Source organism: Sorex fumeus, unplaced genomic scaffold (assembly GCF_029834395.1).
Source record: "Sorex fumeus unplaced genomic scaffold, SorFum_2.1 ptg000122l, whole genome shotgun sequence".
Lineage (NCBI taxonomy): Eukaryota > Metazoa > Chordata > Mammalia > Eulipotyphla > Soricidae > Sorex > Sorex fumeus.
Genome location: NW_026606179.1, coordinates 63,345,449 through 63,372,248, shown reverse-complemented (window position 1 = coordinate 63,372,248; position 26,800 = coordinate 63,345,449). Strand labels below are relative to the sequence as shown.

At 57.5% G+C, this 26,800-nt stretch overlaps 1 protein-coding gene across 1 annotated transcript; it reads right to left on the bottom strand.

The window, feature by feature from the left end:
• Nucleotides 1-1,410: 1,410 nt before the first annotated feature.
• On the bottom strand, nt 1,411-9,908 carry DPEP1 (dipeptidase 1). The gene is made up of 11 exons (XM_056136823.1): nt 9,792-9,908; nt 6,301-6,442; nt 4,890-5,022; nt 4,655-4,787; nt 4,344-4,494; nt 4,186-4,255; nt 2,303-2,479; nt 2,133-2,217; nt 1,959-2,034; nt 1,698-1,833; nt 1,411-1,627 (listed from the first exon to the last, which is right to left on the bottom strand). Exons 2-11 carry the CDS (start codon nt 6,402-6,404, stop codon nt 1,460-1,462), a joined length of 1,233 nt encoding a protein of 410 aa, XP_055992798.1. The 5' UTR covers nt 6,405-6,442; nt 9,792-9,908; the 3' UTR covers nt 1,411-1,459.
• Between the last annotated feature and the right edge of the window lie 16,892 nt (nt 9,909-26,800).

The following is a 26,800-nucleotide window of genomic DNA, read 5'->3' as shown; positions in this document are numbered from 1 at the left end:
GGGTCTGGTGGCAGCACTGCCGCTGTGCACCTGTTCCAGGCCACATACCTGACGACCCTTCCTGCATCCTGCCAGCGGGCACGGCTGCTGGGTCACCCTGGCACTTCTGCTTCCAAACTCACAGCCTGTATGTACCCATAACAAGACCCGCGCCTGTACGACTGGGTCTGGGTGTGTGTGTGTACATGCCAGGACCCACACCGGTATGACCTGTGTGTGCACTCCAGTCTGTTCAGACCCATGTCAGTCTCAAGGAAACCCAGTCATAAAGTCAGAGGTGCTACCAGCATAGCACACTGGGGGGCCCTGCCAGTCACCCAAGGAGGCTGTGGGAAAGACTGAGGTGGCCGGCCAGAGCGATAGTATAGCATGGAGGGCGTTTGACTTGCACGTGGCTGACCTGCTTTATGTCCCCCGCATCCCCTCTGGTCCCCCGAGGACTGCTAGGAGTGATTCCTGAGTGCAGAGCCTGAAGGAACCGCTGAGCACTGCCAAGTGTGGCCCCAAAACAGAACGAAACAAAGATTGTGTGGAAATGAAGCTGGGAATGGGAGCTAATTAATGCCAGAGCTGTAGCACAGCAAGTAGGGTGTCAACCCACTGCCAACCTGAGTTTGATTCCCAGCATCACCTATGGTTCTCCAAGCACTACCAGGAATTAAATCCCGAGTGCAGTCCAAAGTAACCCCTGAGCACTGCCAGGTGTGGCCCAAAAACCAAAAACAAGACCACCGAAATGCCCGAGGCAACTGTCCCTGAGGGGATCATGCTGAGCCCAACCCTCGGGAGGGCTAAGCTGGCCGAGTGTGTGAGCCAAGAGTCTCATCTCCATCCCTGTGTGGCTCTGCTCATGCCGGGAACCAGTGAGACTGTGTGTGTGTGTGTGTGTGCGTGTGTGTGTGCGTGTGTGTGTGCATGTGCAGATGTGTCAGTGGGGCAATATGTATGTGCACTAGTGAGTGCATGTGTGCAACTCTGCTCTGAACACGTGTACATGTAATGTGAGACAGATGTGACCGAGTGCATGAATGTGTGGAACCATGTGCATGTGAATATGTGTTATATGTGTGTAGGGAGTATGTGTGTGGGTACACAAATACATGCACTGTATAGTTTGTATATGTATGAATACAAGCGTGCATAGGGTGAGCATTGTGTGTGCGTGTGTGTGAATACATCAGTGCTGGCATATATGTGTATGTTGAAAGGGGCAGGTGGAGCCAGGACTGGTGTGAAAAGACCCTCCTCCATATTCCCAGGAAGTCCCTCCTCGAGAGTCTGGGCTCCTGCCTGCCCTGCAGTGCCAGGTGTGCTTATGTCTGGTGTTAGCCCCGGCTGCCCGCTGGGTCTTGGGGGACCCTCCAGCGCCAGGCTGACCACACACCGCTGCAGACTTGAGAGGGTCTTTATTGCGGGTCCACGGTGAGCCCCTGGTGAGGGGTGAGGGAAGCCCTGCACATCACAGCAGACACAGGCTGAGCAGGAGGGCCAGGAGAGAGGCCAGGAGGACCCCTGTCGGGCGGGGGATATGTGGCGCAGCTGAGTAGCCGTAGTTGGTCCTGCAGCCAGGCTCCAGCTGTTCCAGGGCGATGGTCTCCTCCTCGGGGGGCTGCGAGTGGTTGCTTGCCTGTGGACCAGGAGAGGTTGAGGCAGCTGCCGCGATGGCTGGGTAGGGGGGTGAGTGCTGCTGTTCTCACCTTCTCTACGTCACTGAAGACCCTGATAAGGTTCTCTGACAGGGCACCCTGGACCTCTGCTTCCGTCCACTGTCTCCGGAGCAGCTCGGCGATCAGGTCTGGGTACTTGGACACGTCCTCAAGGCCCACAGGCAGCCTGAGGTGGGGCAGAAATCCAGGCTCTGCTTCCACAGGGGGCTGAGGGCCCACCCGCAGCCCCAGACCCCTCACCCAAGGCACCAGAGACTGGGGGGCCCCAATCCTCCCAGCCCTGCCCCTTACCTGGTAACCCCATCAAAGTCCCCACCGAAGCCCACAGCCCCGGCTCCAGCCACGTTCTTGATGTGGTCCAGGTGGTCTGTGGGAAGCAGCCGAGTGGGCCTCTCAAAGCCAAGACTGCAAGGGGTGGGGGGTGTTGGGGAAGGCTCAGGACAGAGGCGCGGGCACTCCACCCACCTGCCACCTGGGACAGGTTGGCCTCCCTTTGGCAGGACACGTAATCGTTGTAGAAGTTCACCATGACCAGGCCGCGCTTCTCCTTCTGCTCAGAGGGGGGTACCGTGAGAACCGGTGGGGGTGGGCGGGGGAGGGCGGCAGGGGACACCTGGTCCCCCCAGGACCCTCACCACCAGCCGCAGCACGTTGTCCGGCACGTTGCGGTGGTGGGCACACAGAGAGAAGGCCGAGGAGTGGCTGAAGATGACCGGGGCTGTGGACAGCTCCAAGGCGGCCTGCATGGTGGCCAGGGACACATGGGCCAGGTCCACGATGACACCCAGTCGATTCATCTCCCTCAGTACGCTCTGCGGGGACACAAACAGGAAGGGCTGGACGAAGGGCTGGGCGGGCTGGGGTCAGGGCAGGCAGTCTGATGTTGGATATGCTGGGGGGCGGGTTGGAGGCGGGGCTGAGGGCAGGGCTTGGAAGACTGGGGCGGGGCCTGCGTGGTGGAGGCGGGACTGGCGGGCTGGAGGTGGGGCTTGGTTGAGTAGGAGCGGGGCTTGGTGTACAGGGCGGGGCTTGGAGGATGTTGCTCAGGGCCTGAGGGCTGGAGGCGGTGCTCAGTGGACTGGAGGGTTTGGTGCGCTGGGGGTGGGGCTGGTCATTCAGGGCTGAGCGGGCTGGGGGTGGGGCTGGTGGACTGGGGGCAGGGCTGGCTGGCGGCGGGGTTGGTGGGCTGGGTGGGGCTTGCAGGCCGGGGATGGGGCTTAGCTGACTGGGCGGGGCTTGGTTGGCTGGGGGCGGGGCCTGCGGGCTGGAGGCGGGGCTGGTGGGCTGGTGGGTGGGGCTTGGTGAACAGGTGAGTTTGTTGGGCTGGGGGCGTGGGTTGGCGGGCTGGGGCGGGGCTTGGTTGACTGGGGGCGGGGCTTGTCGGACTGGAGGCGCAGCCTGCGGGCTGCAGGAGGTGGGACTGGCTGGCTGAGGAGGGGCTTGGTGGGCTGGGGGCGGGGCTGGCTGGCGGCGGGGTTGGTGAGCTGGGTGGAGCTTGCAGGCTGGGGGCGGGGCTTAGCTAACTGGGAGGGGCTTGGTTGACTGGCGCGATGCCTGCGGGCTGGAGGCGGGGCTGGTGGGCGGGGGGAGCTTGGTAAACAGGAGAGTTTGTTGGGCTGGGGGCGTGGCTTGGCGGGCTGGGGCGGGATTTGTCGGACTGGAGGCGCGAGGCGGGACTGGCTGGCTTTGGAGGGGCTTGGTGGACTGGGGGCGGGTTTGGTGGTCTGGGGGCGGGGCTGGCTGGCAGCGGGGTTGGTGGGCTGGGTGGGGCTTGCAGGCCGGGGGCGGGGCTTAGTTGACTGGGCGGAGCTTGGTTGACTGGGGGCGGGGCCTGCGGGCTGGAGGCGGGGCTGGTGGGCCGGTAGGTGGGGCTTGGTGAACAGGTGAGTTTGTTGGGCTGGGGGCGTGGGTTGGCGGGCTGGGGCGGGGCTTGGTTGACTGGGGGCGGGGTTTGTCGGACTGGAGGCGCGGCCTGCGGGCTGGAGGAGGCGGGGCTGGCTGGCTGAGGAGGGGCTTGGTGGGCTGGGGGAGGTTTTGTTGGGCTGGGGGCGGGGGTGGCTGGCTGCGGGGTTGGTGGGCTGAGTGGGGCTTGCAGACCGGGGGCGGGGCTTAGTTGACTGGGGCGGGGCCTGCGGGCTGGAGGCGGGGCTGATGGGCCGGTAGGTGGGGCTTGGTGAACAGGTGAGTTTGTTGGGCTGGGGGCGTGGGTTGGCGGGCTGGGGCGGGGCTTGGTTGACTGGGGGCGGGGCTTGTCGGACTGGAGGCGCGGCCTGCGGGCTGGAGGAGGCGGGGCTGGCTGGCTGAGGCGGGGCTTGGTGGACTGGGGGCGGGTTTGGTGGGATGGGGGTGGGGCTGGTCGCTCGCTCGGGGCTGGGCGGGCTGGGGGCCGCATGGGCCGCGGGGGCCGTGCAGCTCCCGGCGGGGCGAGCTTCAGCCCACCTGCGCTGGGGCTTCCCGCACGCCCTGCGAGCTCCCCAGATCCCATCAGAGAGGGTGGTCGTGGCCTGCCCCTCCTCACCTTCCCAAAGTGGGACAGCCCTCCGCTCTGGGCCGCATCGTCCCCCGTGTCCACCAGCCAGTTGTCGGCCCTGCAGAGCAGAGAGCCGGTGGGCCGGAGGGTCGCGGCGGGCACTCGCCGGGGCGGGCGCGGGGCGCGGGGCGCGGGCGGGCACTCACCAGGGCGTGTTGCAGCTGTGCGTCAGCGTCAGGTAGCGCATGCCCAGGCTGTAGAGTGCGCGCAGCACCCCCAGGCTGCTGTCCAGGGAGTGGCCGCCCTCCACGCCCACCAGGCTGGCCACCTTGCCCTTCCGGAAAGCCTCCCGGATCCCTGGGTAAGAACAGGGTGAGCGCGGCGGGGTCGGACGCGCGAAAGGGGTGGGGCGGGGCCGGGGGCGGGTGGGCCAGCGCAGGGGGTCAGGGCCGTGGGGGGACAGAGGCACCGGAGGAGACCTGTGGGGTGTGCGGTGGGGCCCGGATCCCGCGCCCACCTGCGCTGTCGGTGACGCAGGCGAAGGTGTCCGGGTACATGCCGCACATGCGCTGAATGACGTCGATCTGCTCCAGCGTCCTCTTCACGGCGTCCTTGTTCTGGGTGTCGCAGGGCACGTACGCGGACCAGAACTGCGGGCCACAGGGCAGGGCTGGGGGCTGCGGCCACCCCACCCCGCCCCCACCTCTGGTCCCTGCTGTGCCCCAGGAGACTGAGCCAGGTGCTGGCCCTACCTGGCCCCCCACGAAGCCGGCCTTGAGCTTGGGGATGTTGGTGTGCGTGGTCTCCAGGCTGTGCAGGTCGGCCCCGGGGGCGCGCAGCTGGTTTTTAAACTGCTTCAGTAGCTGCCACGGCAGGTCGTTGTGTCTGGGGGCACACACCGCTCATGAGGGCCGGGCACGCTCTGGTCGTTCCTGCACCCAGCACCTCCCTGCCGCAGGTCCCTGCACCCCGGCAGGAGATGGTCACAGCACCCAGGACCAGGCCATGTGTGAATGCGGCACAGTGGCCAGGAGTGGCCACTGGTCAAGAGGGGTCAGGGGTGGTCAGGGGTGACCGGTGAGTGGGGAACCTTGGGCGGGCTTGTCCAGGGTCCTCTGGCTGGCGAGGTGAGGGGCTCACGAGGGGGCAGGCCCCGGGGAACCTCCCTCGGGCTCCTGAGACCTGCCCCAGGGCAGCCCCTCGGTCCCTCTGCCCTTAGCCAACCCAGGACACCTGTTCTGTGGTCAGCCCCTCTGACCAGGGTTCCACCAGCCCCCTCCCACTGTTGCCCCTGGGAGGGCCAGAACTGAGAATGCCCCCTGCGGGAGCCCTCCTCCTAATGACAGCTGCCGGGCATGGCCAGTGAGGGGTTCAACTGGCCTCGCCACACTGTCTAGGACAGGATGTGGGCTCTCGCGCCTGCCCTTTGCCCCTTTGTCCTAGCGGGATTGCCAGGTGATGACTGCGGCCAGTTCTCGTGAAGTGGCAGTGGGGATGGCAGCCACTGAGCCTCTGGAATCCCCGAGCCCCCAGCCTGGCGGACCAGCCCCTCGGCTGCCTGGGTGGGTGTCCCTTGGCCAACCCCAGCAGGAACAGCAGGTGCTGAGAACAGCAGGTGCTGAGCCGTGCTCCCCGGGATGCAAGAGGGCACAGCCTCATGGAGGAGGGGGCCTCCAGGCAGGACTCACAGGACACACACTGGCTGTGTCTGGGGGCCCACACCACTCAGGAGGGCCTTCTCACTCCCAGGCCCAGAGGGCCTCGGGGCTGGGGTGAGGAAGGCCCCAGTGGGACGGGGTCACGGGTTGGAAACTGTCGGGGACAGTGCGAGCTTGGCGGCATGGGAGCTGGGTGGACCTCACAGCGAGGCCCAGTGCTGGCCAGAGGGGGCCTGGCCCCGGGATCACTGCCAGGGGCACCAATAGGAGGCCCCCAGGGCCTGAGGCTCCCAGAGAGGAGAAGGAGGCTGCCCCCCACTCAGCACCACCCACACCCCCTAACGGAACTCTGGTCCAGGGCAAGACACAGGTGCTGGCGCCCTTGGTGGCTCCCGCCTCACCCCCGTCGCACGCGTCCTTCTCTTCAGAAGCTTCCGGGGGCCCTGAAGGCCCGTGAGGTGAGGCCAGGGAAGGTCAGGACCCCGGGACCAGGCTGGCTGCTCACCCGTCGATGACAGGCGTGTTCTGCATGATCCTCTGCGCCTGGTCCCTGAACTGGTCAGCAGCGCAGACAGCCACGAGGGCCCAGAACCAGCAGGTGGGCTGCATGACGGGCGGCCGGCTCTGCTGCTCGTGTTCCGGTCCAGCTGCAAGGGGAGAGCAGAGGCCTCTGCCTGGGAACTTGGGCAGGTGCCTCCTTTATTGCCGTTCAATCAGTAACAAGCCCCTGCGGGCGGGGCTGCCACTGCCTGGAGGAACCCAGGAGGAGCCGCTGGGGGCAGGGCAGGAAGATGAAAGGAAGGAAGCATGGCGATGTCCCACATGACCGTGACTGCATGCATGACTGGGGCCTGGCCGAGACCAGCCAACAGAGACACCCTCTTCCACAGGGACACCCACACACAGCACATGGCCCTGACTGGGGGCTGTTCTCACTGCTCAGCGGGCCCCTACGGCCTGCTGCGGTGCCTGGGTGGGCTGCTGGCCCAGGGAGCTCAGGGGGCTGCTCTCCGGCTATAAACGTTGGACTTTGGGGTTTGGGAGAGAAGCTCTGAGTGTCAGCGTTTCCTGAGAGCTGGGCGCATTCCACTACCGCCTGGGACATTCCTGCTGCCAGACAGGGCAGGGGTCCCTTGTGTGCTGCTCAGTCCCCAGGACGGCTCAGTCTCTTCTCCACCCAGGCTGAGACATGGGGACACTTCAGCCAGCCTGCAGCCTCAGTTCCCCTCCTGTTCCTCTGTGTCACCGGGCGCCCCCAGGAGAACAGACTGTGTCTGGTGCTTGGCTCTGGTCCCCGTGAGTATGAACATGGCACCTGTCCAGTTCTCACTTTCCTGCCTCCCGGGTCTAACCTGTCCTTTCCCCAGCCACAGACTTTCTTCAACTCTGGAGATCTTTGCCACAAGCCTGGCATCAAAACGAAAAACAGTCCAGTCAAGCAGGGGCCTGGGCAGGGTCTGACACCCATGGCCGTAAGCACATACCAAGTCCACGAGAACCTGAGAGAACAGTGGACCCCTGGAGGGTCCCCAACATCACCCAGGGCCCAGTCACCACCCCCTGTGATCATGGGCCAGAGATAGCACAGTAGTTAGGGCTCTTGCCATGTAGGCCAACGCATGTTTAATCCCCAATGGCCCATATCGCCCCCTGGGCCCCCAGGAGTGATTCCTAGCACAGAACCAGGGGTAAGTCCTGGGTACAGCTGGGTGTGGCCCCAACAACACACACACATACACACACACCAGAATCCACCCACCACACTCCTAGGATCTACTCTGGGATCTAGTCCTCACACTTTTCTGGGATCTACCATGAGATCCACCCACCACAATCCCAGGATCCACCCTGGGATCCAGTCACAACACTCTTGGGATCCAGCCCACACACTCCCAGAATCCAGTTGCCACACCCTGGAATCCAGTCATCACACTCCAGGATCTAGGTCACACTCTGGAATTCAGTCCCTACACTTCCAGGATCCAGTCACCACATCCACGGGATCCAGTACCCACAGCCTGAATCCAGCTTTCACACTCCTGGGCTCCAGTTCTCCAAACTCTGGGATCTAGGGCCCACCACCAGGGATACAGTCATCACACTCCCGGGACCCAGTCCCCACGCTCCTGGGGCCTGGTCACCAAGCTCCTGGGACCCATGGGCTCTTTCTCTTTGGCAGCCTGAGCTTCTTGCGGTCCTGGCAACCTTGCCGAAGTGTCCCTTTGGCTCCCTCCCCTGCGTCTGAGCGCGTGGCGGCCCTGAGGCTCTTCTTCCCTCGTCCTTGCCCTGCTCCAGGGTACCGTAAGACTTGGGGTAGGGTCATGTGAGGGTAGTGGCCGTAGGGCACTGGGCTTGGGCTTTGGGTCCAGCAGCCTGGCTCCAGGTTTCTAGAAACATCCACCCCTCACTCTCCTTCCTCTGGGTCGTGGCCTGTCCCCAAGGCAAGTCTGCAGGCAGGACCCAGTAATGCCACTTAGTCTGACCCCCAAGCTCCCTTGCCCCCTACATCCCTGCTGGTCTGGAAGGGCCCAGCCAACAGTGCTGTCGAACCCTGACCCCAGTGATGGGAGCTGTCTCCCCTCGAGAGAGGCTGCTGAACAGACGCAGGGGGAGCCCTCTCTCACTCAGCCTCACACGTGTCCGTCCTCAGAGGGCCCTAAGCCCCAGTTGCAGGTTCAGACAACACGGGCCTGTTGGGCAGGGCGGGCCAGGGACTGGGAGGACAACCTGAGGCCGCCCTCGGGGCCATCCCTCTTGGGCCTGGAGCCACTTCCCAGATCAGTGACCCTCTGTGAGAACCACTTAATCATATCACATGTACTGAATCATCAACTGAAAATGCGACATCAACAAATAGTTTCCCAGAAATAGAATCCACACTGTGAAAATAAACAGGAACACCCAGCACGGCTGTTAGACCCCAGCCAGGCACAGGCAGACCCGGCCGGTCACTTTCTCTGGGAGAAGCTGGAGCCACCAGACCCCAGGGAAGCCTCAGGAGCCAGCACCCTCCCCAGGTCGCCCTATTCCCCAGGGACGGGCGGCCACCAGCCAGGGTGAAGAAGCTTCGTCTCAGCGTGCACGCTCCACGCACAGGCAGCACACAGAAACACAGAGCACAGCTGAGCCCACGGCCCAGGCCTGAGAAGCCTGACTGCGCCCCACATACACACTACAGGCAAGCTTGTGCAGAAGTCATGCCAGTGACATGTGGGACACACGGCTGTGAGCTTATCCACGTGTGCACATGCATGCAGCAGACATGTGCATGCTTGCGTGCATGGCAGATATGTGCAAACACGTGTGACCTATACATGTGCATGAGCACACACAAGACAGCCACAGGCTTGCCACACCCAGACGCATGGGCAGGTACCTGGGCGCTCTGAGACGCTGAGGCGCCCACAGCCGCCTCATGTTTGGAAGCAAGCATGCACTCAGCCGTCCAGACCTACAAACACACCACACACAGCCACACACCACACACACCACGCACACACACGCACACCACACACACACACACACACAGGTGCACATGATACACATGCACACACACACCGCATACACATGCACACGCACACACACACGAGCACACACACACACACAGCCCACAAGCACAGAATAATCAGACTCAGATGTGGGAGCCAGACGAGGCCGTACAGTGCCCCACGGCGCAGGGTGGGACCCTCATGAGCCTCCTTGTCTGTTGTGGGCTTCCCGAGTCCACCTCAAGGCCGGGTGCCTGGGGCAGGGTAGGGGGTCCTTTCCCTGGAAGCTGGGCGGCTTCTCTCTGGTTTGCTGTGTCTGGGGACAGCAGTGTGCCCTGGCTCCAGGACCCATGCAAGATGACCCATGAGAGCCTCTCCCATTCAGTTGACACGGGGGACCCCGTCCCAGTGTGTCCTGCTGTCCAGAGCTGCCCGAGCCTGGCGGACACCCACAGGGCAGGCGCTCACTGCCGGCAGCAGCCCCCAGCAGAAGCCCCTCCAAACTCACCGCAGAGCAAGGGAGCGCCCGGGAAACGCAGGGAGGGGCCGTGACCACGTGTCTCTGGAGGCCCGGGGTCCACTCGGTTCCGGGGGTCCGTCTGCTCCTCTCCCTCAGCTGCACAGCCGCTCCTTCAGTGTGCCCCACGAGCGGGGCTGGGGGCTGTTGTCTTACACAGCTGGTTCTTGTTTCCGAGTCCCGCAGAGCAGCCGCCCCGACGCTCCTCCCCACGGCCTCAGCCCCCTCGGCACACACGGGGCAGGCGGGACTGTGGGAGACGGGCTGTGGAGGCCGGGCTGCGGCCAGAGGCTGTCCCTCCACAGCTGCAGTGAAGAGACGGTACTGCCCGGGTCCCGGCACACGGCGACCCTCTCTGAGCCCGGGCCCTGCCCGCCAGGCTCAGGCTGGGGCACACAGGGTGGGATGGGCTCCAGCCGGCCCCTATCTGTGACGGGTGGTGTCCCCTGGTGCTCACAGCCCGCGCAGCAGAGCAAATATGAATTGGAATGTTTCTGGCAGGGCACAGTGACTGTCAAAAGCAGGGAGGGTCCTGCCGGGGACGCGGCAGGAAGATGGCTCGGCTCACCAAGAAGCGTTCTTCCGGCTGGGCAGGAGACCCCCTCCCCAGGCAGGGACCCTCAGTCTCGGGCCTCAGCAGCTCTCATCTAACTCCACAGGGGGCTCTGGCCCAGTGCTCTGGTGTCCCCTCGGGTCAGGGCTGAGTCAGGATTGCTCGCTGACCAGCCAACGTGGACGTTGAAGCAGGCTGGAGACGCAGCCAGACAAGGGCCCTGCTGGGAAGTGGCTGACCGCACCCTCAGGTGACTCGACAGCTGGAGACAGAACCCCAGGGGTCTCCACTGCCCTTGGCGTCCACCTTGGTGAGAAGGAGGTAGGGAGACTCTGGGGAGGGGCAGACCCCGCAGGGACACTTCCCGGGGCCCTGCCCCGTGCCCTGCAACCTGCTGAGGCCAGGTGACCCCCAGCTGCTGCGTGGTGGATAGGCCGGGCACCCCTGCACTGGCCCCTGGGTCTTGGCCAAGCAGGCGCATGCTGGAGACAGGGTGAGGTCCATGTGCCCAGCCCCAGACACGCAGTCAGGCGCGCTCTCCGTCCCTGCAGCCCCGGCTCCATCCTGGGCCCTCGGCTGTCTCTGGACCCTCTCTCCTGTGGCCCTCCCAAGACTGCATAGCACAGAGAGGCTCAGAGCCGGACCCAGGAGGTCCCCACAGCACTGTCCTGCGTCCACCATGGCCAGTGCTGCAGTCTGCAGAGGCATGGCTCAAGGCCTGTGTGACCACGTCTGGCTCTTTGCTGAGTTTCTGCCTTTGGGCTGGGCGGAGGGTGGGGGAATTAAGATGCTACTGCCCAGACCTGGGCCCTTGCCCTCCCCTGCCTACGTGGGGGCCAAGGAGTGGGGACACTGGTCTCCGCTGCCCCCCTGCCAGGGGTTTCTTCGTAGCCTCAGGGAACCTGCCTGGGGCCTTTGATACACAGAACTTGGCTCCAGGGGAAGGCGGGAGAGGCCCTGATCATCTCTGTTGGCAACACCAGCTGCCCCACCTATGCGTCCTTGTCCGACCTGGCACAACTTAGGGTGTGGACCCCAATTACAGCAGGTGCGACAGGGCAGGGAACCCCTGGTCATGCCCTCAAGGCATGACCTCAAGGTTGGGCAGGGCGTGTCTGTTCCATCTGGGAGGGAGAGAGGGCCAGTGGGTATGGGCAGTGGAGTGCCCACACCCCACTCCACGGGTGCAGGGCATTTCTCACGCCCCCTCCAAGGCTGCCCAGGGTCCACTCACCTGCTCTGTGGTTGAGGGCACCACCAGGCTGGGCTCTCGGTCTGTTGTCAGCAGGTTTATGGGCTCTGGAACCCCTGAGCTGAGCTGTCGCTGCCGGCTCCAGAGCACGTCGCCAGGCACTGGGCAGCAGCAGGACTCTTGTCAGCCAGAGGTCGCAGCGGGCAGCGCCGGCACGTGGCCAGGAGGAGCACCAAGCCCAACACTGCCTGGTGGTACTGGCCTGTCCCCGTTCTGCTGCGGGAGTCTGAGAACCCGGAGAGCACATTTCCCTTCTCTGTCAGGGCTCCTGGCCAGGGCATGAGGAGCCTCATCTGGGCAGTTTCTGGACAGAGCAAAAGAATCCCAGTGAGGAATCGGAAGCAGGAGTGAGACTGATTTGAGCTCAGGGCTTGCTCCTGGCTCTGTGCTCAGGGGCACTCCTGGTGGTGCTCAGGAGACCATATGGGGTGCCAGGGATTGGACCGTATGCAAGGTAGGGGCTCTGCCCATTGTGATATCTCTCTGGCCCCCAGAACACGGCCTTTGTCCCTGAGGTATAGGAAGTATGGCCCGGCCTCTCCCCAGGGAAAGGCACCACACTGTGAGCTCGTTGACAAGTGGTTCCCTGCCACAGGTCCCCAGCGGACTGGGCAAGGCTCAGGGCTACTGGAATGTGACCACAGCAAGTGGACTTTGGGCTCTCCTTCTCTGACCTGAGGCCTTGTGGATGGCCCCAGGCCTGGCCTCCCACGCGGGGCAGCCTCACTGGGCCCTGGGTCCAGCTCTGCCCGCTCTGGAGAGGGCCACAGTGATTTTGAGGCCCCACTTGCAGGTGGTGGGTGAGGGTCCTTGGGGACCCCCCGGCCCAGCAGCAGCTGCCACCCTAGTATCTGGGGGCCCCACGGGCAGCTCAGCCTGAAAAGATGGTGCTCCTCACCAGTTGCCCCCCGTGAGCGGCTCTCCGGCACAGCCATGGCTCCAGAGCACAGAAACCGATCTCTTAACTATCTGACTCTCAGTAGAAATACTTCCAGGGTCAATAGGTAAAAGAGCACGAATCCAAAACATTATTTAACTCTTGAACCCAGCTGTAGAAAGCAGATCATTTCACAATGCTTTTTCAGCATTCTGATTTGGGCGGGGGGTAAACTCTAAATAATAATGGTGCATCTTTTATTGAAACAGTGAATCTAGTCAAAGTAGATAGAGTGTTAACTAGAATTCATCTGCCTCACAGGCATTGGGGGGTGGGGGTGGGGGTTTATTGGGGTTCTTCATGGTGAAAAATAAGTATTGGTAAAGGGTAATGTGTTTGATATTTGCACGACCAAGACCTAAACCTGAAAGCTTTGTAACTTTTCCCACAGTGATTCAATAAATAAATTATTTTTTAAAAAAAAGAAAGAAAGGATGGTGCTCCAGAGGGAGGGGCCTCGGGTCCCACTGCAAGGCTGACTGGGGAGTTGTGGGGATGAGGGCACGCCAGGCAGGGGGTATCGGGAACAAAAGCGTTAAGTGAGATAGACAGCGAGAAGGGCTGGGTGGGTGGCGGGGGTCACCTTTAGGATGCAGGGTATGTCCACTGGGTCTTGTAACTGCTTTGTCTCCTTCTGCTCCTTCTCCCAGAGAAGGTTCCCCTGAGCCAAACCCACTTTAGAGACCCACCCCATGAGCCACATCATGGTTGAGCCAAGTACAGGGAGGAATTTGACTATGGCCGACCTGGGTTCAATCCCTGGCATCCCGTATGATCCCTGAGTCCTACCAAGAGTAATTCCTGAGCGCAGAGCCAGGGTTATGGGTGTGGCTCAGAAAACAAAATAAAACTAACAAAACAAGATTTAATCTGGTTAGATTGGCATAGCCAGGCAAATATCTGTGTTTGCCCTGATCTTCTGAGGAATGTTGGTTTAAAACCATGAACAGAGGGACTGGAGCAATAGCATAGCAGGTAGGGCGTTTGCCTTGCACGTGGACGACCCGAGTTCGATCCCCGGCATCCCGTATAGTCCCCTGAGCACTGCCAGGAGTAATTCCTGAGTGCAGAGCCAGGAGTAACCCCTGAGCATTGCTGGGTGTGATCCAAAAAGGAAAAAAAATATAAATGGAATATGCTTTCAATCTTAAGCAGGCAGGCAGACAGGGAAGGACACTCTCTTTCACACTAATGAGCAGGGGAACTATTATAAAACCATTTAATAATAAAACCCAAGGCTGCCAGAACCCACCTATGAACATAGGAACTAAAGCCTGATAAGACCGTCTATCTTCACTTTCATTCCTTCCCATTCTAGTCATCACATGACGTTCTTGAGGGTGGCACTGAAGAGTTTCGGTGAAATGTTATTGCCCTGCCGAACCCCTCTCTTGACATCAATGATCACTTCCCTGTAGAAGTGATCAATGATCACTTCCCTGTAGAATGGTGATATCCTGGTAGTGAATCCATAATATAGCTCACGGAGGACCCTGATGAATGCCCTGTTTGGCTAGGGCTTCGATGACCACTTCCGTCTCAACAGAATCAAAGACCTTCTTTAAATCAATGAATGTTAGACAGACCTGAACAAATCTCAAGGCTGAACTAGGCTGCCAAAACAAAGAAAGACAAAAATGACTGTCTGTACTTTCAATGCACGTATGCTGGCATCAGATGCATCCATCGAGGACCTGATGGTACAAGCGCGAAAGATCAAGTACGACATCATTGGTCTGACTGAGACCAGAAGTCATCAGACGTTTTCGACACTGGAGAAGAACTGTTCCTTGTTACATACGACAAAAGAGGCGTTGGTGGTGTTGGTGTCCTTGTCGACCCGAACTTGGCCATAACTTAGCTTAGCAGGGACCTTCTTTTACTCCTCTTCTGCGCGCTCCATGGTTCCAGCCAGAAAAGAGGACAGGAACGAATTTTATTTTATTTTATTTTTTGTTGTTGTTGTTCTTTTGCTTTTTTTTTTTTCATTTTATTCTTTTGCCTTTAGCCTTCTTCCCCCCCCCCCTTTTGGGTCACACCTGGAGATGCTCAGGGATCACACCTGGCTTTGCACTCAGGAATCACTCCTGGCAGTGCTCAGGGGACCATATAGGATGCTGGAAATTGAACCCGGGTCAGCCGCGTGCAAGGCAAATGCCCTACCTGCTGTGCTATTGCTCCAGCCCCAAGGAAGGAATTTTAAAGAGACCACCAACTCCTCCCAACTCTACCCTTTGGCAGCCCTCCCTAACAACAGACTCTTAACTAGGTAGAAGCCCTGCGGGCAGCTTGGGAAAAACCTGTAAAAGCCAGCGGAAACAAAGGAAGGTCACACTCTGCTGCCCAGGGCTCCCGCATCTCCCCCCTTGAGGTGTGGATTTTCATGCTTCCGCATATATTGCTGAGATGTGTTCTAGAGCCCCCTTCGCTGCCCCCCACAACCTCTCAAACACTTCCACATGAAACCTCTCTACTTTCCTCCTCCTGAAATTCTTTCCTGTGAGGGCAAGGCAGAGCTAGGTAACATCCTGCAAGGAGTGAGGCTCAGCCCCGGACTTCCCGGCTTTGGGTGCCCTGGGTGGCAGAGCCCTTTCTCAAGGTTGCCTCTCCGCCCCGCTCCCAGCAGCCACCGGGGACCCCAGGGCATCGAGTTCTCGAGGCTGTTTGCTCCCAGACCCCATGACCCCTGCTGCAAACCTGTTCACGGGGGTGCCTGGACAGGCAAGGGCAGAGAGAACGGTGCTGACTCAGAATCCCCACTTAGGGTGACCGGGTAGCACCCCTGCACTCCCCGCCCTGCTTTGGCTACGGGGGGACCGGCCCAGAATGTGTCACCTGCGGGGTCCTGTCGGTGAAGGAGCCGGGTACAGTGTGGGGATGGGAGATGATGGTTTTGGGGTGAGCTGAGCCGGGAGCTGGTGTCCCGGGGCCTTGGGAGGTGATGGGGCGCTTTCCTGGCCACCTGCCCTGACATTTCTTCTTCCCTGGGCTCAGGACGGTGGTCTCTCTTACTTCCTGGGAGCTCTGGGACCCCCACCAGCTCACATCTGCACACCTGCACATCAGGGGGCCGCCAGGAGCAACTCACCCCTGAGAGCCCCCGAAGTGGCCTTTGCCCGGAGCCGTCTACTCGGGTTTGAGCCTTTCCTACCCCCACTTCGGGACCCGCTGCCTCTCGTCTGTCCTGACCCCACCAGGCGGCTCTGCCCCCGGGACTCCCAGGACGTAAGGGGCCGTGGGCTGTGTGGGGAGAAGCTTCTGGGCTGAGGATAGCTGGTCCGGGCAGGGGAGCGGGGGAGGGAGGCGAGTGCAGCCCGAGAGCTGGTTCCGCCCATGCCAGGGAAGGCACAGGCACCGAGGAGGTGGCGTGGACCGAACCGGACCCTGGAAGGGAGAACCAGGAAACAGGGTCACCCCACCACCCCCGGACAGGCTGTGACGCTGGGCTCCTGCTCACCACGGAGAGCCGACCTGGAATAACCCCACTCAACCGTGCTCCCTCGGAGGCCAGAAGGGAATTCTCCTTCCTTTTTCTGGGATTTTGTTTGTTTATCTGCATTGCTAAGGATTGAACCAGACCTCACACACGTGGCACTGGTACTCCACCCACCCCCGACAAAAACAGACTTCTCTCCTGCTTGGGACGCTCTTGGCACCAGCGTCCTGATGCTGGTGGGGCCCCCAAGGCCAGCTCTGCGCTCACAAGCCTCGGGCTCGGTCCCTGCTGTGCCTCAGAAGACTCACTCGGCACAGCCCGCCGACAGGCCCTCCTGCCACACTCCCCACACCACGTGGCACCCCCACTGCGTGTTCCCCCACCCTCTCACACTGTGTGTCCCCCACGCTGTCCACACCATGGGAAGTGACCGGCTGTGGGCTTTTGTGGCTCTGTGTCCCGCAGGCCTCTAACTAGGACTGGGCCATCCAAGGGTGGGCAAGAACAGTCAGAAAGGACACGGGTGCGGGTGCCCTTGGAGGGAGGGTGGACAGAGGGACAGCCCACCCCCAGGCCACCTGCGCCCAGCGGTAGGAGGTGGGGGTCCTGTGGCCACTGTCCAGCCGAGGGCGTGGGGCCCAAGGCTGCACTTGGACTCTGCCGCGGCCTGACTCCGAGGGCTTGGAGGCTGGTTCTGGTTTTGGTTTCAGCTTGGAGCCACACCTGGCAGTCTCAGGGCTGACTCCCGGCTCTGTGCTCAGGGCCCAGTGGCACCAGGGATAGGGCCAGCTCATATGTGTGCTAGGCTCCAACCCCTTGGCTCCTCCCACTCTCCTTCCTCTCTCCCTCGCTGTCCTGCCCTCCTCCCTTCTCTCTCCATTCCTCTCTCCCTCTCTTCTTCCCTCTCTCCTCTCCATTCTCCTTCCCTCTTTCCCTCATTCCCTCCCACTCTCCCTCGCTCCCTTTTCCCCTCCCTCTCCCTCCTTCCTTCCAGTCACAAGGAGAGGCCACCACCTCCAGGAAGTCCTCCTTGATTTCACCCTTTGTGGGGTTTGATGTCTGCCTCTGACCCCAGCTTCTCAAGTTCCCTTAGGCTCTCCACCACGGGAGACTGTGCTACACCTCCTTGTGTTCGTCCCCTAATGCACTAAGTGGGGGTGGGCTAGAGCAGATCAGAGGCTCTCCAGTGCAGCCACAGGGGTCATCATGGGTTCAGGCTCCACCCCAGACCAGGGGCCCAGAGTTCCCTCCCACGAGCTGCTTCTGGGCTGGAGGGGTCAAGCCACGGCTTGTGAGCCAAGTCCAGAAAGCCGTGTGCAGAGCAGGGCCGCCACCAGGACAAGGGTCTGTGAAAGGCCTGTGGGTGCGGGAGAGACGGCCCGGGCCCCCTGCCCCCAGCTCTGTCCCCATGCCTTGTCTTGCCAGGGACACTGCCCAAGCCGCTTCCTCCAGGGGTGACCCGCAGGAGTGGGGCCGGCTGCAGCCGCCAGGGCAGGGGTCTAGGGTTGGAGCCAGCATCTCCAGGAGCTCCTCCACAGCTGAGTCTGACTCCAGGTGCTGAGAGGAACAAGCGTCCCTGCAGTGCCCTGACGGCCACCGGGAGACCAGACGGGCCCAGGGCTTCGTGGGCGTGAGCACACGCCGAGGTCCAGCTGGAAGAGGGCCCCTGGCAGAGGCGCTGGCAGCTGCGGCCCAGATGTCCACCAGCTTCCTGGGAAGGGCCTGGGCACACCAGCAGGGCCACCCCCGCCTGACGCCCGCCCCCCTCCTCCCCTGCACGAACTAACCCAGGCCTGCCCGAATGTCCTGTGACGACCTTCCACAAGCCTTCCTGAGCATTCTCCAGGGATCGTCGGCCGCCAAACTGCTCCTGACCCGGTGTCACCGGGCCAGTTAAGATATGCCTGTTATTCAGGGCCTGGTGCGGCTCACACAGCCATGATGCTGGCAGGACTAGCATTTGGGAAAGAAAGACATCGGGCTCCACAGAAGGGACGCAGGCTTTGTGGAGTCAACATGTCTCTCAGCGTGTGTGTGTGCAGATGGTGAGTCTGGGCCTGTGTGGATGCGTGCGCCTTGCACATGTGCTCCGTGCCATGGCATATACATGCATATCCCTGTTGGTAAACACACGTGTACGTGTGCATCTATGTACACACATGTACATGTGTGACACTATTGGCATGCACAAGTATATGCATCCATGCTATACATATACATGTATGCACATGTGCTTATGAGCATGTTTGTACACACGCAGAAATGCGTCCGGACCACGCAGTAGGTTACTGTCGCCGGGCCACCTCAGGGGGGGAAGGGTGTTGTCCCTCCGCCTGCTCCCCCTTGGCGGCTCAATGGCCGTCATCCTCCAAAGGCCATTGGACAGTCAGGTCTGGGCCCGCAGTGACAAGACATTTTGGGCCCCAAAGGGTGGGCGTGGAGCCGGTCCTGTCCTCCCCACCCCAATGAGACCCCAAGTCATCGTCCACGAACGGCCTCTCTGGCTCCTGATCAAGCTGCTCAACAGCCATGATCCCAGACACTCAGGAGCAAATCTCGAAACCCAGTGGCTTTTGGCAGAAATCCCTCCAGACTTGTATTTAAATTTCAGAATTTCAAAATCTCATGGCCCTACTGCAGCCACGTGACATCATATGTTATTTATAACCAGCAGTAGAACACAAATTGTCTACTGTTGCCTTTTCAGCAGATCTGAGTGTTGGGGTAAAATCTCAAATAATAATGGAGGGTCTGGTGTCGAAAAAAAAATCTATGTGAGTGTTACTTTTAATTAATTAATTAATTGCTTTTTAGGTCACACCTGGCGATGCACAGGAGTTACTCCTGGATTTTTACCCAGGAATTACTCCTCATGGTACTTGGGATGCTGAGAATCAAACCTGGGTGCCGCATGCAAGGCAAATGCCCTACCAGCTGTGCTATCACTCCAGCCCCTGAGTGTTACTTTTAATATCTGATTTTCCTAGAAATTTGTTTTAAGATTGTCACTGTCCTCCCATTGTTCATTGATTTGCTCAAGCAGTCCCAGAAACGTCTCCATTGTGAGACTTGTTAACTATTTTTGGCATATCGAAGACGTCATGAGCGGCTTGCCAGGCTTTGCCGTGCGGGCGAGATACTCTCGGTAGCTTGCCAGGCTCTCCGAGAGGGGCGGAGGAATCGAACCTGGCTTGGCTGGGCTGGCTGTGCTCAAGGCAAATGCCCTACCGCTGTGCTATTGCTCCAGTCCTGTTTTAAGAAAAAAAAAAAATATATATATACATTGTTTAATTCACAGCATGGAATAGACTTTTTGCCTAGTGTACTCAGTGTCAGGAGATCTTTAGTTACGAGTTGAGTCCTTGGCCATTCGTAGAACAAATCGCCACAGTCCAGCCGCAGCGAAGGTCCAGGACCCCTGAAGGTGGGCTGGTGGAGTCAGCGAAAGAACACAAACAAACTTTCCTTTCATTTATTTTTTTAAGTTTTTTTATTCCAGGGGCTGGAGTGATAGCACAGCGGGCGGGTCCTTTCCCTTGCACGCGGCCAGCCCGGGTTCGATTCCCAGCATCCCATATGGCCCCCCGAGCACCGCCAGGAGTAATTCCTGAGTGCAGAACCAGGAGTAACCCCTGAGCATTGCTGGGTGTGACGCAAAAAGCAAATAATAATAATAATAATAATAAAATAAATAAATAAAATTTTTTATTCCAGGCTTTTTTTTTTCTTTTTGGGTCACACCCAGTGATGCTCAGGGATTACTCCTGACAGTGCTTGGGTGACCATATGGGATGCCAAGTATTGAAGCCAGGTCAGCCACGTGCAAGGCAAACGCCCTCCCCCCTGTGCTATTGCTCTGGCCCCACGAGCAAACTTTTTCAGGTGGTGAAGGAGATCTCTGTTTTACTCCATCTGTGTCTATATTTATAGTCACTTTCTACATATGCATCTGATTTATGACTTTGTTACAGCAGAGATGAGGCAAGAAGCTTTTTGTCTCGCTTGCTGTGGTTGCGCAGAATGAAAAACAAGTTGCTCAAGCACAGCATGCAGGGTCCACAAATACAACTCAGGGCTGGAGCGATAGCACAGTGGGTAGGGCGTTTGCCTTGCATGCAGCCAACATGGCCGACCCAGGTTCGATCCCCAGCATCCCATATGATCCCCCGAGCACCGCCAGGTGAAATTCCTGAGTGCACGAGCCAGGAGTAACCCCTGAGCATCGCCGGGTGTGACCCAAAAAGAAAAAAAAACACAAATACAACTCATAAATTATGTCAAATTAGCACAAAGGATTCATTAGACATTGATTTATATCTAACTATATTTTGAATAATATTTTTCATTCCATATCCTGCACTGTCTGTAGCGCTGTTGTCCCGTTGTTCATCGATTTGCTTGAGCGGGCACCAGTAACGTCTCCATTCGTTCCTATCCCATACTAGTACTAGTGTAGCCCAATGGTGTCTGCTCGCTCCGGGAACACGAAGTGAGACTTGTTGTTACTGTTTTTGGCATATCAAATATGTCACGGGTAGCTTGCCAGGCTCTGCCACGCAGGCGGGATACTCTCGGTAGCTTGCCGGGCTCTCCGAGAGGGGCGGAGGAATCGAACCCAGGTGGGCCACGTGCAAGGCAAATGCCCTACCGGCTGTGCTCTCGCTCCAGCCCAATTCCATATCCTAGGATGCTTTTTAAGGCTTTCAGGATATCTGGGTCCCTTCTTTCTTGTTAAACTGGAACCAACTCTTTCCCTACCAATGATTCCAGGTTCTAATTGCCTTGTGAGATCAACCTTCTGTTTTATATTTAACAAACACCACAATGGCCTCCTGCACCTTATTCTTTGCCAAAGGTTCAACGTATCATATATTTAGTCATTATGGTGGGCACTACACTCTTTCTAATTCGGGGCCCGTAGGGGGTTTTGCAATAGCACGGCCATAGGGCATTTGCCTTGTGTGCAGCCAGCCCTGCTGAGCCGGGTTCGATTCCTCCACCCCTCTCGGAGAGCCCAGCAAGCTACCGAGAGTATCTCACCCGCACGGCAAAGCCTGGCAAGCTATCCATGACATATTCAATATGCCAAACACAGTAACAACAAGTCTCAAAATGAAGATGTTACTGGGCCCTCTCGAGCAAATCGATGAACTGGAGGACAGTGTTTTTTTTTTTTTTTATCTTCCACTTTCTGGCTGCCTAATGCATTGTTAGGTGTTTGTGTAAATGTCAATTCATATTTCTGTAAGCCATACATAGGTTTCCTCACAGACCCATCTAGTTTATATCTGTTGCATATTTTGCAAGGGCAGAATCTCCGGTCATCATTTTTCTGCAACCCCCAGGACTAAACACATGGATCAACCACAATGCATATATGGGAGTACGTTGATTCCAAGAACTGGGGGGCGGAGACGGGCAGGAGGCTGTTGCCTTGTTTCAGGAAGAAACATTCCATGAATGTCTTCCACCATGCTGGACCTTGTCACACTGCAGGGCTGCTAGACGTGGCAATAGATCTGATACTTCATGTACATAGAGGTATGCAATAACAATAAAAAACAGAAGAAATACTTCAACCAGTACTGTACTTAGTCATGTAAAAATGAAAGATCATGCTGGTGCTTGAGATCTGGCTTTTGTTATTCTTGAAATGTAGGTTCGTTATTTTTTATTTATTTATTTTTTGCCTTTTGGGTCGCACTCGGCGATGCGCAGGGGTTACTCCTGGCTCACGCACTCAGGAATTATTTCTGGTGGTGCTTGGGGGACCAGTGCCCTACCCGCTGTGCTATCGCTCCAGCCCCTAGGTTTGTATTTCTGATTTACAAGTGTTTCCTGGCCCGTGCTAGTGTTAGGATTTGAGAAAAGGTGGCTCTGAAGCAGTCCATGAGTACCTGTCTTATTGTAACTATGCCATCAAATACCCCATAGCGGGATAAGAGGCCTTCTGTCCAGACTGATGTTGCCAGACAGCAGCTGACACAGGCTCCTCACAGAAGGGGCTCCACTGAAGGGATAAAGGGGAAATTGCTGTTCCCTCCCTCTGTGCCTTTGCTGCCCACACAACCACCTCAGCAGCCGCCTTTCTTGGGCAAGTGGGAGCGAGAAATAGTGAAATATTACTGCCTTCTGCTGATTAGAATTTTGAATTTAGGAAGAACTGAAGTACTGAATCCTTCAACTCTCTTCAGCTCTCCTCATACATCCCCAACCCTCCTCTTCACAGACCCCAAACTCTCCTCAACTCCCATAATTCTCCTTGAAGACCCTCAGTTCTCCTACACAGATCCCAGAGCTTTCGTCACAGACAACTCAAATATCCTCAAACACCCCCAGCTTTTCTCAGAGATTCCCCAACATTCCTCAGTTGTCCTCCCAAGCCCCCAAATCTCCATATAATTCCCAACTCTCCTCACAGACTTCCCAAAACTCCTCATAGACCCTCAGCTTTCCTCACAGAACCCCAACCTTCACAATCACTTAATCACTTAATCACTTAACTTCCCGTTAGTCGTCGATTTGCTCGAGCGGGTGCCAGTAACGTCTCCATTTGTCCCTGTCGCGTGCTAGTGTAGCCCAATGGCATCTCTTCGCTCCGGGAACATGGAGGGCCTCAAACCGATCGTTCATGACCTTGACAAAGAAGTCTGACCATCTGGTAGGTGGGCGGCCACGCGGTCTCTTGACATCCCGTGGAATCCAATCAGTAACAGCTCTAGTCCAACGGTCGTCTTTAAATCTCATTACGTGACCAGCCCATCTGATTTTCGACACCTTGGCAAATGAGACAGCGTCCCTGATCCTTGATCGTCGACGGATGTCAGAACTCCGGATTCGTTCTCTCATTTGAGTGAAACGTGATATTCCAAGCATAGCTCTTTCTATTCTTCTTTGGGAGACCTGAATGGCGTTCTCATCTTGTTTGCATAGGGCCCAGGTCTCTGAGGCATATGTTAATGCAGGAAGAACAGTGGAATCAAAGAGATGTGCCCGGAGCCAGAGGTTCTTCGTCCTCTTAGCTATTTCTTCGACGTTCTTGAAGGCGTTCCAAGCCGCTCTCTTCCTCCTGCGCAGCTCGGGTGCCAGGTCATTTGTCATGTTGACCTCTCGACCTAGGTACACATAGCTGTTGCATTCGGAGATGGTCGTTCCATTGAGAGCGAATGGGGCGTCAGGAACAAGGCTGTTTCTCATAAACATTGTCTTCGTAAGATTCAGCTGTAGTCCTACCTTTCCACACTCACGGTCAAAGTCGGCCAGCATTTGTGCCGCTTGGCTGATGTTTGGTGTTATTAAAACAATGTCATCAGCAAAGCGGAGGTGGTGTAGTTGCCGACCATCTATCTTCACTCCCATTCCTTCCCATTCCAGTCGTCGCATGATGTTCTCGAGGGTGGCACTGAAGAGTTTTGGTGAAATGGTATCACCCTGCCGCACCCCTCTCTTGACATCAACGATCACTTCTTTGTAGAATGGTGAGATCCTGGTAGTGAATCCGCAATACAGCTCACGGAGGATCCTGATGTATTGGGCTTGAATGCCCTGATTGGCTAGGGCTTCAATGACCGCTTCCGTCTCAACAGAATCAAAGGCCTTCTTTAAATCAATGAACGTTAAGCAGAGCGGCATCTTGAACTCCCGAGAAACCTCAATGAGTTTGGTTATCGTGTGGATATGGTCGATGGTGCTGAATCCTTTGCGGAACCCTGCTTGCTCACATGGTTGTCCTTCATCTAGTGTTCTGCCAATCCTATTCAGGATGACTCGAGTGAACAACTTGTAGATGACAGACAATAGGCAGATCGGGCGATAGTTGCCAATGTCATGGATGTCTCCCTTCTTGAACAGTAGTACGGTCCTGCTGGTTTTCCATTGAGATGGAACCTTGCATTCAGACAGGTAGCGAGTGAAGAGCCGAGCCAGTGTATTGATGAGTACTGACGGCAGGTTCTTCAGGTGTTCAGGTCTGACCTTGTCTGGGCCGGGTGCTGTTTGCTTCTTTACTGACGAAATGGCGTGTCGGATTTCGGAAGGGAGAACGTTGGGAACGACATACCCATCCTGTGGAATTTGGTATGTCGGCAAGTGGACATGGCTATCGAAGAGATTTGAGTAGAAGTCATGGATAATCTTCTCCATTGCCGTTCTGGAGGATGTGATGGATCCATCAGGACGTCGGAGGGCAGTCATCTTGGTCTCGACACTACTTCCACTACCCAGCCGTCGCCACACTCCAGGACGCTTTCCGGACCCATCATAAGACACTAAATACCCGTCTTCTGGAATTGTCGTACCATATTTGATAAGGTTCAAATATGGTAACACCTACAAGGGTGATTAGAGGTCACCCCAAAAGCCTCTATACCTCTCGGAAAGACTGGCAAGCTACCGAGAGTATTCCGCCCGCACGGAAGAGCCTGGCAAGCTATCCGCTGTGTATTCGATATGCCAATACCAGTAACTACAACTGGTCTCATTCACCTGACCCTGAAGGCTTCACCGACATGGCAGCACGGAGAAGGATGAGAAAGGAGAGGCCGACAAAATCTCAAGGCCGACCTAGGCTGCCACAACGAAGGAAGACAAAAATGATCGTCTGTACTTTCAATGCACGTACGCTAGCATCAGATGCATCCATCGAGGACCTGATGGTACAAGCGCGAATGATCAAGTACGACATCATTGGTCTGACCGAGACAAGAAGGCACGAATCTCACCATGCCGTTTTCGACACTGGAGAAGAATTGTTCCTCGGAACATGCGATAAAAGAGGTGTTGGAGGCGTCGGTGTCCTTATCAACACAAACTTGGCCAAGAGCATTGATTCATTCGAATGCCTAACAACCCGAATCGGACGTTTACATTTGAATAGATGTGGCTCACTGCCTGCAGTTTCTATCTTCGTTGTCTACGCACCAACATCTCATTATGATGAAAGAGAAATCGAGAAGTTCTACATGGAGCTAGAGAAATTCTATAAAGAAGACCACACCTTCTACAAGATCATTGTGGGTGATTTTAATGCCAAGATAGGACCGAGAAGATCAGCTGAAGAACTTCACATCGGAACCCATGGCCTAGAATGGAACGAACAGGGTGAGAGACTGTCTGAGTTCATCATGTCGACCAAGACCATTCATGGTAACTCACAGTTCCAGAAGGCAGAATCTAAACGATGGACATGGGAGTCTCCCGGTGGACGATTCCACAACGAAATAGACCACATCATATTCAATCGACGGTTTTGCCTGACTGATGTCGCTGTTGTCCCAAAATTTCGAACGGGATCGGACCACCGTCTCCTTCGTGCAAAATTCTACTTCACAGAGCGGGGAGAAAGGGCTGCAAAGTTCAAAAAGAGAACTCCCAGAATGACCACCAACTGGGAACTCTTTGGTACTATTGCGGCAACATGGGAAGATGCCATTGTTGACAACATTGACGAGGAATACGATCGACTGGTTCAGCACCTCCATGAATGTGCGAGGAACGCCAAGAGAGAGATAGCCACAAAAAGTCGCCTATCTTCGAAAACTCTTGAGCTAATTCGCCAGCGTGGTTTGGCGCAAGCCTCAGGCAACCGCAAGCTAACGTCCGAGCTTGCAAAGCAGTGCAGAGATGCGATCAAGGAAGACCTCAAAGAGAGAAGAGCAGAAGTACTGGTAGATGCGGCAGAAGCCGGGAAAAGTATTCGTAACGCCCGCCTGTCCTTCGCCAACCTTCACAAAGACCTCCCAAATCTCACATACCCTCCAACTCTCCTGCACAAATCTGCAACTGTCTCATAGACCCCCAATTCTCTTTCAAAGACAAATCGCTCTCACACAGACCACCAACTAGTCTCAAAAAAAAAAGACCTTTCCTCACAGACCTCAGCTCTTTTCACGGACCCCCAACCTCTCCATGGTCTCCCCACAAATCCTCACTCTCCAACTCTTGTCAAAGTTATCCAGCTTTCCACACAGGCCCTGGAGCTCTTATCAAAGCCCCCCAAATCACCTCACAGATATCTCCAACTCTCTTCACACAGACCTGTTAGCCTCCTCACAGACACCCCAGCTCTCTCCACAGGCCCTCACTCCAGCTTACATGTGAATCCCCAGGGGCTACAGGGCTATCTGGTGCTGTCAAGCAGCCCCTAATGCCATGTGGTCCTGATGTGGGGGTAGGAAAGGAACAGCCCCTGTGGCCAGCAGGCCCATGTGGCAGAGCCACTGGAGAGATCCACAGGCCTAGGGCCCCAACCACCCCCTGCCCACAGAAGGGGCCCTTTGAGATCCCATGCCCTGTGCCCACCCCAAGGCCTCTGCTTCACCTGTTGACAGGCGTCAGTACACCTGAGCCTATGGGCACATGCGTCCCACCTGGCTGACCTTCACACCCTCCAAGGTACATGGCAGGTGGGTGCAAGGTAACTGGGGTAAGGGAAGTAGCTGGGGATAGGCCCCACCTATGAGTGGGCAACACAGGCACACACCACAGGCCCGTGTGCTCTATACAAATGCATGCACACTGATGTGCCTGCATGTACACGCACGCACATGTGTGCACACGTGGTGATACAGTGCATTACCTAAAGATGAGCAGTAACAGGTACGTCTGCACACACGCATACATGAATGTGTGTGGGCTGTGTCATGCACTGTGTAGAACACGTGTGCTGCACTGGGGGCGTATACCAATGTGCATCTGCTCGCAGGTCGCACATGTCTGCAGGCACGGAGTGGGTCGGCAGGCTCCCAGCCCAGAGCAGGTGGCGGGCTGCGCATGCAGTGCTCCCGCACCTCGCCAGGGGGCGCAGGAGGGTGACCCACCAGCA

What these genes read in the sequence shown, in the direction of transcription:
- DPEP1 (XM_056136823.1), bottom strand. Translation starts at nt 6,404, where the DNA reads ATGCAGCCCACCTGCTGGTTCTGGGCCCTCGTGGCTGTCTGCGCTGCT. An exon ending in GGCTGTCCCACTTTGGGAAG is followed by an intron (nt 2,480 to 4,185) that starts GTGAGGAGGGGC and finishes GTGTCCCCGCAG; the next exon opens with AGCGTACTGAGGGAGATGAA. An exon ending in CAACCTGTCCCAGGTGGCAG is followed by an intron (nt 2,035 to 2,132) that starts GTGGGTGGAGTG and finishes TGCTTCCCACAG; the next exon opens with ACCACCTGGACCACATCAAG.